Source organism: Cucumis melo, chromosome 2 (genome assembly GCF_025177605.1).
Source record: "Cucumis melo cultivar AY chromosome 2, USDA_Cmelo_AY_1.0, whole genome shotgun sequence".
In the NCBI taxonomy this organism is placed as follows: Eukaryota; Viridiplantae; Streptophyta; class Magnoliopsida; order Cucurbitales; family Cucurbitaceae; genus Cucumis; species Cucumis melo.
Window position 1 is genome coordinate 22860402 of NC_066858.1, and position 12166 is coordinate 22872567.

Genomic DNA, 12166 nt, shown 5'->3' on the forward strand with positions numbered 1-12166 from the left:
TTTTGTACGGCTACCAAATAATCTAAAACACAACATATCATATTAAAACAAATAATATAAACTTAACATTCAAGTGCAACATTGACGTACCTGATCAAGGTTGAAGAATATCAAACATGTACTTATATTGAGACACTATGTATGTACTTGACTGATCACAATAGTGTACTTGACCGATCACACAAAATTGATATTACTTTATATTGTTCCATTAATATTTTAGATTTTAAATTAATTATGCATAGAAAATTATGGTTAATCTTATTTAAATCTCTCCTACAAATGTATAAAGACTCATCCTTAGACATTTTTTCCTACAACAAATTTGTTCTTTTTTTAAAAAAAAAAATCTTCGTATATTAGTTTCTAAGTTCTTAAACTTATTAGATTGCATCCTATATTTGATAGAACTACATTTGTGTGCGTATTGCAAAGTTCTATTTGCAAAATTGAGGTTACCCTAAACATGCTATTATTACTATAAATAAATATGGCAAAGTTCTATCTGTCCACAATTTTTGAAAGAATTGTCCACGTTTTTCTGTGTCGACAAAGACGAAAATTCTTGTAGTGAAAAGACAAATTATTCAAAGTCGTCAATGTCTTCGCAATTGGTCATTTCCCTGTTTAACAAATTGTGCAGTAGGCAACATGCTAGGATGGTACAACACTAGACTTGGAGGGGATAGTACGACTTCCCACGAAGTATTGCCCAATGACCCTTCGGAACACCAAAGGCGCTCTCAATCACATTCCTTGTAAAAGAGTGCTTCATGTTGAAGTATTCCTTTGCAGTGGTTGGGGCATTTTCAGGCCCACGCCACTCTTGCAAGTGGTAACTCTCACTCTGTATGAGACAAAAAAATTTCCAGCATTTGGATAACCTGCATCGCACAAATAATAATATCCTAAACATGAAAACCAATGGTTTATGCGCGTTGAATATACAATTTCAAAATGGCGTGTTTGAATGAAAAATCGTAAATACCCTTTGACACTTACAGTCTGTTGTGTCGTGCAAGGGCATCCCGGAGAATCCACGAGTCTGCTGCGGATCCTTCCCAACCAGCGAGGACGTATACGAAATCCCTTTTCATGTTGCAAATACCGAGTACATTAGTCGTAATTTTTCCCTTACGCATTCTGAACGTAGGGCGATCTACTGCGGGGAGATCGAACTTGATGTACGTTCCGTCCAACGCCCCAAGAAAATTCTACAAGTTTAAAGGAATTCACATACATTAGTTTTCTGTACAACATTCGTGACATACAAACAACTTCTACTTTGTGCACCTTGAAACACTTCCAACGTTGATCTGTGCAGTTGTTTGTTATTGGCACAAGTTTCTTTATCAACTCGTCGTAGAGACGTAGCACAACCAACAAGATGAGGTTGAAATGTCGCGATACTGTCTCTTCCGACCGTACAAATTCTCGTTGAATTACACGACTCTTCACGTCATGGGCAAGAACGTGCAAGAACATCGCAACCATTTCTTCAACATTAATAATCTCTGTTTAATAAACACCAGCTACAATCCTAAGTAAATGACATTGAATAGCAAATGTTCGCATGTCCATGCGTGTGCTTTTTCGATACACAAAATCAGACTCGTGTATCATGCGAAAGTATGTAAGCTGCCTAATTCTATGCCTAGTGTCGGACGGGGTATGTGGGAGACGCTTATTGTCGTTCATTAGTGCATCCAATGTTTGGAGCATCTGACGTTGGGCCAATGTGAACGTAGTTAGGAATCCAAGAAGGGTTTGTTGATCCATATGAAAGTACCAAAAATTTCCTTGAAAATATACATTGTCAAAAGATCCATATTCAAGAAAAATTCCCAAATTGCACATAAAAACAAATTTTAAAATAATGCAGTTAAGTGTTACATGTCATGTTTCAAATAATAAATATAATAATTATCGAAAATAAAAATTGTAGAAACATATGAAAATTGTTTGCTTGGGGATAGTCATTTATTTTAACATCAGACAAATAAGTTCTTTGAAACCTTGTTTTAAAAGGGTGTAGCAGTTAAATTGTTTAAAAATGTAACTGCATAATTACTACTTCACTATGTTTTTAACAACCGAAGTTTGATTTTCCTCACAACTTAAGACATTTAGTTAAACAGGTATTAGAATGTGTAGTGAATTACGTCTTAAATGTACTATATTTAATTAGTTGGAAAACGTAGTTGCATATTTTAAAAACAACAATTTCAAACTTTGTTAAGCTAAAAAAATGTATAATCCTCATTTCTATTACATTCGAAATTCACGTTTTACGGCTATGATTGGTATGATAAGGTAGTAGGAAAGTTTTTTGAAAAAAAAGTAGTGAAAATGTAAACATTGGGGTTGTAATATTCGAAAGAAAATGTATTCTACGTCGATGTAAGAAACGAACACAAATTTCAAGTTTGGTACGTGTAGAATAAAACAAAATAATAAGAAATTTATTAAATAGATGAAATGTCCATACCAAAATTAATTACGAAACCGATAGCTTGTACGCTACAAATAGAAATAAATTGCATACTTTTAATTGTAATGAAAAATAGCAATACAATATGAACTTTGAATCTACAAATGACGAATCTTTATTACCTCTTACAAGGATGGGATGACCGCAGACGTTCTGCATAAAAAAGTAAATAAGTTGGGATACGACAAATGTCGAAAACAGGACAAGTTTTTTAAATGCAGGATATTTGAAGAAAAATAAAGCAGAAAAGGAAGGATTACATACCTATGTAGAAGCAAAGACTTTAAATGAAGATTCAATGATAATTGTTAAAAAACAGTTTTTATACGTAAAAATCATTTTTGAAAATAGATGTTAAGCAGCCTCAGAGTTTATAAATCGGTTCAATAAGTTGAACCAGATTTAATAGTTGTGGAAACATCAATTAGGAGGGATGAAAAACAAAGAACAAAGCATATGAGCAGACAAATGAAAAGCTACAGGATGCACGCAAGACATGAAAGAAAATGAATAACAATAAGGAAATATGTAAATATAGAAAGAACTTAAAAAAGAAGGCAGAAACAAACATACGTGAGAAAACACCAAAACATACGTGTACCAAAAAAGAAAATATGGAATGTAGGTGAGAAATCAAGACACAAACATACGTGAGAAAAGAAGACATAAACATACATACAGATAAAAGTATGGAAAGGTTAGAAGCATTTACCTACGAAACACAAATTTCCAAAACAAATGATGCGAATTTTTTTACCAGGCAGAAACATACGTACAAACAAACTTTTTTAGAAGCGAAGGAAATTAAAAAATTTCCATAAGACATAACAAGACAGAAGAAGGGTAATACGGATTGACAATGATGTGAATATGGGAAAAAATTACATACCAAACAGAAAGATACAAAAGAAAGAACAAGGTTACAATAGAAATCACAAAATACGTGATAAAATAATAGAAAAATGCTCCATCAACCATACCGTAAACAACGCGCGTGAAATATATTTGGTACATGATCGTTTAGATTGATTACATAGTCGTCCAACTTGATTACGATTAAATATAGTTACACGATCGTTTAAATTTGGGACGATTGTTTTTCAAAATTTGGTAAACGATCGTTTACATTTGGCAAAACGAATTTTTTCAAGATAAAATGGTACACGATAGTTTAGATTTGGTTAAATGAGTTTTTTAATTCTTTTGGTAGGCAATCGTAAACAAAAATTCTATGTTTCATGTTTTCTTTTAATTTTATTTTGTGTGGCGGAGGAACGGAGGGACATGAATGGATTCCTATGTTTCATATTTAATTTTGTTTTTGCGACGTATATATAATTCATAAAGTTTGGGCATCTCCTTGTATTTTTGGTGTGTTGCCAAAAGCATATGTCAACAAATTAACATTGGAATCTACTATGGAAGATAAGGATAAGTTCATAAAGTCTGTGCACAAGCTTCGTTAGAACTACGTAGGTCTACATGCATATATCGCATCAACTACTATTTAAAACTATATGTGCTTAGCTCAACGTTCTTGAGGAATAATTTTGTTTAAGACGTCTCACCTTTTCCATTGATGTATGGTTGCAGGAAGCAGTAGATTGAATAATGTGATCATAGTTGTCATTTATCTTTTAGTCCTACTAACTTACAATAATTCACTTGTGAACTTCTTAGACACCCAAAAAAATATAGAGATCTTTGAGTGAAGGATGAGATTGGAATCTAACTCTTATGCTCCCTCCAGTTATTATTTAAAAGGTTTGCAATACTCATGTACCTCTACAATCAATTGACACCTTGCTTTGATTCGAAAAAACATTACTTATTCAAACTAGTCAATCGAAAGTGTTTTAGTTTAATTACTCGTATCGATCTTCTTTTGAAAATTCACTTCTTTATGTCTTGTGTAAAAAAGTTTGGAGACAATAGTGAAAGTGCAAAATTCTAGATGTTTTTTAAACATTTTCTCTTTCAAGTCTTCTTATTCATTAGTAAAAAAGAGTGAATTGTACCCATACTTTTAAATTTTCATAGACATGTCGATATTTCTATCGATATTTACACAATTTCAATATATGAGGGGTGAATAATTGATTATGAATCACATAATTTAAATATCAAAATGGCACAAATATAAATATAATATAAATAATAAACATATTTGTTTATTGAAAATAATAAAATACTTATTTACTAGTTTAAATTTATTTTTTGAATACTTTTATTTTTATAATTTTTCTATAAACAACCAACTAAACTAATTGAAATCTTGTTTGAAAATAAAATTTTTAACCTAAAGTAAGGTCTAATACAACTCAACCTTCACATAATTAAGGAGAGAGTGATAATGAAATTTAACAATTTTGCAATTTATTTATTTTTAAAAGGAATCGAACCAAAAGAGACTTCTCATTCATAGTATAACAAAAATGTCATTTTAATATCAATATCTTATATTGACAATTTGGTATAATTTTCGCCAATTTTATCATCTAAAATCGAAATAATTATCTAAAATTATATTTATTGGGAGTTTAATAGAAATGCTCCCTATTTTTTTTTTCTTTTCTAATTTATAAAGGGTGGTGAAAATTCTTCTAACTGGTTGAGTCACAAGGCTAGGTGAAGGGACAAGCGAGGGTACACTTGAGAGAGAGAGAGTTTGAAGGAAGAGAAGCGGAGAAATTCGAGCAGAGCGACAATGGGTGGAGGAATGGGAGCTCACAAGAACAAATTTATTGAGGATTGGAGTACTGCCAGAGAAAATCTTGAGTATAACTTCCGCTGGACTCGCCGGAATTTAGCGATTGTGGGTATCTTCGGAATCGCCGTTCCCTATCTTGTTTACAAGGGCATCGTCAGAGAATTTGTAATATCATTTCTCTCCATCTTTTTCTTCCTTTAGTATGTCGTTTGATTTATTTTCTATCTTTTGTTTTGTGATCCGTTGACGCCCAGAGTGTGCGTCAATCTGGGGTAAATTTTTTCTTTTTTAGGGTTTCCAATTTTTGAGTATGTTTTCTGACTCTGGATTCCTTTATTGTTTATTAGTGAAGTTGTTGGTCTTAATTTTGGCCTGGATGATTTTGCAATTGGTCAATTTTTTTTTTCCTTTCATTCGATTGTTCATATTTTTGCTTTTCGTAACGATTTAAATACGGGTTGGAGAATACAATTTTTTGATTCATTTTGTGAATATTGGTTGGCAGTAATTTGTAGCATTTTTTCTTTCATTTTTAAAATGATAGATTTGAGTTTGCTTTTTCAGTTTACTGCTCAAAGTATGTTCCCTTGATTGGCTGCGTCTACTCTCTGGAAGTGCTATGTTTTAAATCTTCTATGTTGAGGATTACACATTTAGAAAATTCAGGGGACTTCGCAATGTTTTGTTTAGTTTGTGTTTTTTGTATCCACACACTGGATGTGTGACCCAACAAATTACAAAAAAAGGACAACTAATATAAATTTGGGTTGAGAGTATAATTACAAACTAATTTAGAAGGGGGAAAGTAGAAGCAAAAAGAGCCATTGTTAGCTTCTTGGTCACCAAAGTTTTAGACTTTCTTTCGAACCACCTTTCAAAGGAGGGCGAAGATCATATTGGATCAAAGAGTTCTCACCTTGGCATTTTAAATGAGGACCTTCGACTAACTCTAAAAGGGGCATATGAAGCGATTTATGTTTATATAATACATAGGCTACCCTTCTCATTGCAAGTTGGTTTTGAGATGCAACAATGTTGTCTAACATGCCATTGCCAATTGTTTTTGAAATGGAAGCCTTCTTTATCAAACTTTCTATCTTTGTAAGACTTCCATTACCTAAAGAAAAATGGGCAAAGAAAAGGGAGACGGGAAGGCTGGTCCTACATTCATGAGGGTGGATTGGAAAAAATCCTATTGTTTTTACATTGGTTGAGTTAGATAAAATCAATTTCTTGTCGATAGTTTGAATCAGGAAAGGACGGTTTTGAAGTTCAATTTTTTGTGTTAATTTGAGCCAGTTTAGTGGTCTAAGGAATCTACTCCTTCCTTTGAGGATACATGGTGTGTTCTGACTCCACCCTCACTTTTATTGAACTTGAAAATTGTTGGGATATTTCGTGGTAATAAAATAAAAGGTGAGGAATTTATGTGTGGATGGGGAGTTCAAATGTGAACTTTAGATTTCTGGTTATGAGATGTTTTTGGAGGATCACCCATGATGATATTTGTTTTACAGTCTAATGGAAATAATGCTTCCATAGTTATCAGAAACCTTTGTTGGAGGAAATAGAACTTGTGTCCATATCCAGCCATTATAGGATATTATGGATGTTGGTGGTCCGACCCGTTCCCCAGCGTTCATCTGTTTTTCTTCTCATTCTAGTTTCTTTTCCATAAATATTTGCATGCAGTTTTCATTTGTTATTCTTCATTTATATTACTATTTCTTACTTTTTCTTCCAATTATTAAGCACCCACTGTCTATAATTTTCATTGTGCAGTGCACTCTTTAATGAGCTTTCTTCTAAAAGATAACTTGGTTTATAACATTTTGATGACAGCATATGCAAGATGAGGATGCAGGCAGACCATACCGGAAGTTCTTTTAAGCACCTCATCAAGGCGCGGCAATCAGTGTTTTTAAGTAATAAAACCTTTCTCATCTATGTGAACACTCAACCCTTCCAATTTGGATGGATTATGAGACAATATTGATCTGTGCAAGTTTATGACACTTTGTGAATGCTGAGTATTTTCATTTTGAAGTTCTGCCTTTCAAATTAATCCTCAATACAGACCATTGTTGGTTTTGTTTTTGTTCTTTTTTCTTAACATGGGGTGCTGTTGGGAGAAGCCCTTCAACTTTATGCTCTTTATATATAATATATATATAGAGTGTCAAATAATGAAATACCAATGATTGTAATTAGCTTCGTGGTAAATGCATATCTCAGCTCCTCTTTGGTTCAAGGTTCTAATCTCATATCAGGCAATTAGTCCTCTGTCAACAAAATTCTGGATTCGCCACTGGGTTTGGGTATTGGTTTGGTTAAAATACTAATTTTAGTTACTCTCAAATATTTTACGTTTAGTTCTTGCAATTTTAATAAATCTAAATTTGGTCTTTTTTCTTTTCAAAAGCTTTTTTACTGTAAATTTACTAAAATTAAATAATATATAGCGATTATTAACTTAAGTATTTTGTCAATACTTTTTACAATTTCCCTCAAAATTAATTGGAAAGTACTTTGATATATATATATATATATATATATATATATATATATATATATTTATTTATTTATAATTTTATAGAAAGTGAATTAAATAAACCAATGGAACAAAATTACGTACTCATCTACAAACATGGTAAAATATGATAATTTAATTTTGGTTTTACCATGAAAATAATGACCATCTCATTTAAATTTTGTACTATATTTATAAATATTTTGGTAATATTCGTCGACTGCCACAAGGCTAAGTGAAGGGGTAAACTTCAGGGATAGAGAGCTGCAATAGGCGGAGGAATGGAAGCTCACAAGAACGTTTTTATAGAGGATTGGCTTTTCAGTTGATCTTTCGTAGGTAAATATTTCTAACATTTTCATACTTTTGTAAAAGGATAGATTTGATTTGCTTTTCAGTTTACTGCTTACATACTTGTTCCATTAAATTGCCGCATCTACTTGCTGGAAGTTGTGTGTTTCAAATCATCTATGTTGAGGATTACACTATGAAAAAAATCGAGGGACTTCGAATTCGAAGTGTTTATAAAAACATAGGCTACTCTTTTGGATTGGTATGGAGATGAAACCCATGTTATCTAACGTGCAAAGGAAGAGGGAAACACACAGGCTGATCCTACATCCAAGAGGGGGGAGATGGTAAAAATCCTCTTATTCATCCACTGGTTGAGATAAAATCAATTTCTTCTCAATAGTTTGAAATCAAGATAAGAAATGACGAGTTTGAAGAATTAGAAATGGTTTTTAACTTTTCGATTTTTTGGGTTAACTTGAGCTTAGCTTAGTTTAGTGGTTAAAGGAATCTACTCCTTCGTTGGATGTTTGTGTCCCAGCTCCATCCTCACATTTATTGGACTAGAAAATGTAATATCGTAGTAATAAAATAAAAAGTAAGGAATTTATGTTATTACCTTTTCATCATATGTGTGGATGGCGAGTTAAAATCCGACCACTTTAGATTTCTTGGTAATCCTATGAGATGATTTTTCTTGTGTTTTTGGAGGATAATACTGCCGTCGTTCATTGAAACTTGTCTATAGCATATTTCGCATCTGGATCTGACCCGTCTTGTACCTGTGTTTATATTTTTCTCTCTTTTTCGTTTCTTTTCCATAAAAATTTGCATGTAGTTTTTGTTTGTTATTCTTCATCTATATTAGTTTTCCTTCTCATTCACGTTACTAATGCACTCTTTAAAGAGCTTTCTTCTAAAAGCTAACTTGATTTATAACATTATGATGACAGACCATAGAAGAGGATGCAGGCAGACCGTACCAGGAGTTCTTTTGAGCTCCGCATCAAGGCGTTGCATTTTTTCTTTGAAGTTGTAGACGTGATGCACTCAAGAATGCGATAGCTTTATTGTGCCAAATGGTTATAACTTATAAATTAATACGGTTGTAAATTGTTAGTTATATATTGCTTGTTTAGAAAGTGAAGTATATTGTGGCTTTTTTTAGTACAAATTCGGGTGTGGGCATTGAACCAAGAACCTGGTCCTGAATCCATTTGAGCTTAGCTCTTGTTGGTTAGGGTTGTCTTTCCTTGTTGAACCTAAGAACACAAAACTGTATGAATTTCTAAATATGCCTGGTGATAAGAGACTAAAACATAAGAACTTAACGGGGTTAGGCTATAATAGAAAGATGTTATATATGTATGTATGGTGTAAATGTGGATTGGATAATTTTCTCTCTTTAATTAATAAATTAATAAGGGATTTTTTAAAGAATAATAAACAAAACAAACTATTTCAACTATGATAAAAAAATAATAATCCAAAAGACAAAAATTACTTGCACTTGATTTTGTCATGAACCGTGAATATTTTGTCCACTTTCCATTTGACAATTCTCCAATTAACAATGATGTGAGTAAATGATTGTCGTATTTTAATTTGATAATATATATTTGGAGCTTTATTGTAAAATGGTATAGGTTTCATTCAGGGGTATTGGTTCTCTATGTTGAAAAAGTGGTTCTAAATTGGAATTACAGTTTTTTGAAAAACTTAATGTAACTGAAGTTGATTTATTTTATGGTTGAAATACTAATATTTTACTAGTAGTTTGTTCTTAGCTTGAGTCATTAATCTCAACCCAGTGGCCAGTTTTTTGTAGATGCTTGATGTTGTTCTCAGAAATTTTGGTGTTTGTTTCCATGGTTTCTTTTGGTTAATGGTAAGCTTCTGTCATCTGTTTGCACCATTTATTTAGAATTGGTATACTATGATTAGGTTTTCAGTTAGTGAGGAAAGCTTTGAAGCTTTAGCTATGGATGAATAATGGAAAACACTCACCCCTTCAGGAATCATTGGACATTTCAGAATTAAGATGCATGCTAAATAATATATTGTCAAAATTCTGCATGTTTAAAATTACTTCAAAATCAATTTAATGTTTAAATTCACACTTTTAAGTGCACTGCTAAATCAGATTTTGAATATTTTTTTTAGTGATTTTGGAAAGGAATTTTAACATTTTAGAATCACCCTTGAACATAGATCAAGGGCTATGCATATACCAGCATTTGAATTTTCTTGTGTCCTTTTTTAGTTCGATAATCTATAAATGTTGGCGTTCATTCTCTTAAGAGGATGATTTATGTTGTTAGGTCATTACTCATTTTGGTCTTTAGTTGCTTGTTCATAAAAGAAATAATAATAATAATGGCTTAATTTGCTGTTCTCACAAATTAGTTTGGTTTTCGAAATGGAACTAAATTTTTAGATGGCACAAAAATTCAAATAAGCCATTAGTTAATCATATGCAAACGTAAAATTAAAGGAATGAAAAGCTAAAATTTATTATTAACAAAAGTAAATAGCTAATAATATAGTCAAACTATAAAATCAGTCGATGTTGGTCAAATATCAAATATGTATGTGAACTTTTTTAAAGGTATGCATGTGAACCAATTACAAACAATCTCTCTCCACAATCTAGTTCAAGAACAAAATTTGGTAGACAAAGGGAAAATTTAGAGTAGTTGGATAACTTACATCAACTCAAAGGTAACGTTTGGAGTTATCTTACTTGTAGGTGAAAACATGGGGCATTGCAAACAATAATCGTTCTTCTAACAGCTTCAAAGGTCAACATTATGATAATAAGAGTTTGACTTCCTGTGGTAATCTTCTTTCTATCTTGACATTGCATATTTATGAAAAACGTGATATATTACTTAAATCATAATCATAATGTTACAAATTACTCAAACCAGCTACAAATTACTCAAACCATTGAATCCAGTTCAAGTATATACTTAACAAAGCGTTTTGCAGTCTTACACATTGCATACAAGTAGTGAAGATAGTTTAGGATCAGATGCACTGACAATTGAGGCACCTTTGTCTTTTAAATGCAACAGATAATCCAGCGCTTCCTCAGATATAATCTCACCCGGAATCATTACCGGTATTCCTGGAGGATATGTGCATATTAACTCTCCACACACCTTTCCAACACATTCTTTAATGTTCTCTCTTCTTTTTTTCGCAAAGAAGGCATCTCTAGGATTCAAGTTGATTTTGACATTAGGAAAGGGTGCAGAAACACTTAGTTTGCTTCTTCCTTCAATCCTCATAATCGATGCGGAAGAGCTCACATCCTCAATACCTGAAACCAGTCTCTCAATATCGTCTTCAAATGTTCCTAGGTTAATGACAAATGTAATGGATTGGTTCCCAACAAGTTCACAAACGATGTTATGGTTTTTGTACAGTATTTCATCTGCTTCGTGTCCAGAAAAACCAAGCTGTTGGAAGCCAACTGTGAGTCTTAATGGATCAAAAGTAGGGAAGCTGGAGAACATGGGACACTCAAGGATTGAGATACTTGAAATCTTGTTTATCTTGCTTTTTTGCTTGATATGCTAGATCTATTGCTCTATTGAAAACCTTGTCTGGATCATCACTTAGTTGAGCTCTGGTTGAATCTAATGATGCTAGAAGCAGATAACTAGGACTGGTGCTTTGAAGAGTTTTTAAACATCCACAAACTCTTTCTCTATCTACAAGATCCCCTGACATGTGCAACATTGATGACTGTGTAAGAGAGCAGAGAACTTTGTGAGTCGATTGGATCGCCAAATCAGCTCCTTGTTGGAGTGCAGAAAGAGGCAGCTGAGGTTGAAACCCAAAGTGTGTCCCATGAGCCTCATCGACAATCAAGGGAATTCCCTTAACATAACATATCTGAGAAATCTCACTCAGGTTACTGCAAATGCCATGATAATTAAGTAGGTGAAGTAACAAACACTGCAGATGCTTTTTGACCTTCCATTTCTATATACTTGATTGCTCTATCTACCTGTGCATGCAATAAAAGATTTCACTCTTTATATTAACAAGTATTAATCAAGACTGAAGGTTTAAAGTTGAGGAAAGATTTTCTTCATTAAATAATAAATCAATGTTTAGTTTACCAGAATATATA

The 12166-nt window shown here is 32.6% G+C and overlaps 2 protein-coding genes, 1 long non-coding RNA gene and 1 pseudogene across 3 annotated transcripts; 2 read left to right on the forward strand and 2 right to left on the reverse strand.

The window, feature by feature from the left end:
- Nucleotides 1-670: 670 nt before the first annotated feature.
- Nucleotides 671-1494, reverse strand: LOC103494342 (uncharacterized). The gene is made up of 3 exons (XM_008455472.1): nt 1294-1494; nt 1003-1214; nt 671-884 (listed from the first exon to the last, which is right to left on the reverse strand). The coding sequence occupies exons 1-3, from the start codon at nt 1492-1494 to the stop codon at nt 671-673; spliced, it is 627 nt and encodes a 208-aa protein (XP_008453694.1).
- Nucleotides 1495-5068: 3574 nt separating this feature from the next.
- LOC103494207 (uncharacterized) lies at nt 5069-7452 on the forward strand. The gene is made up of 2 exons (XM_008455302.3): nt 5069-5366; nt 7044-7452. The coding sequence occupies exons 1-2, from the start codon at nt 5199-5201 to the stop codon at nt 7089-7091; spliced, it is 216 nt and encodes a 71-aa protein (XP_008453524.1). The 5' UTR covers nt 5069-5198; the 3' UTR covers nt 7092-7452.
- A 625-nt stretch (nt 7453-8077) lies between these two features.
- LOC103494208 (uncharacterized) lies at nt 8078-9262 on the forward strand. Its single transcript, XR_007818763.1, has 2 exons — nt 8078-8369; nt 8976-9262. It is a non-coding gene; the product is annotated as an uncharacterized LOC103494208 (long non-coding RNA).
- A 1737-nt stretch (nt 9263-10999) lies between these two features.
- Nucleotides 11000-12013, reverse strand: LOC103494341 (uncharacterized; annotated as a pseudogene).
- Nucleotides 12014-12166: the final 153 nt, after the last annotated feature.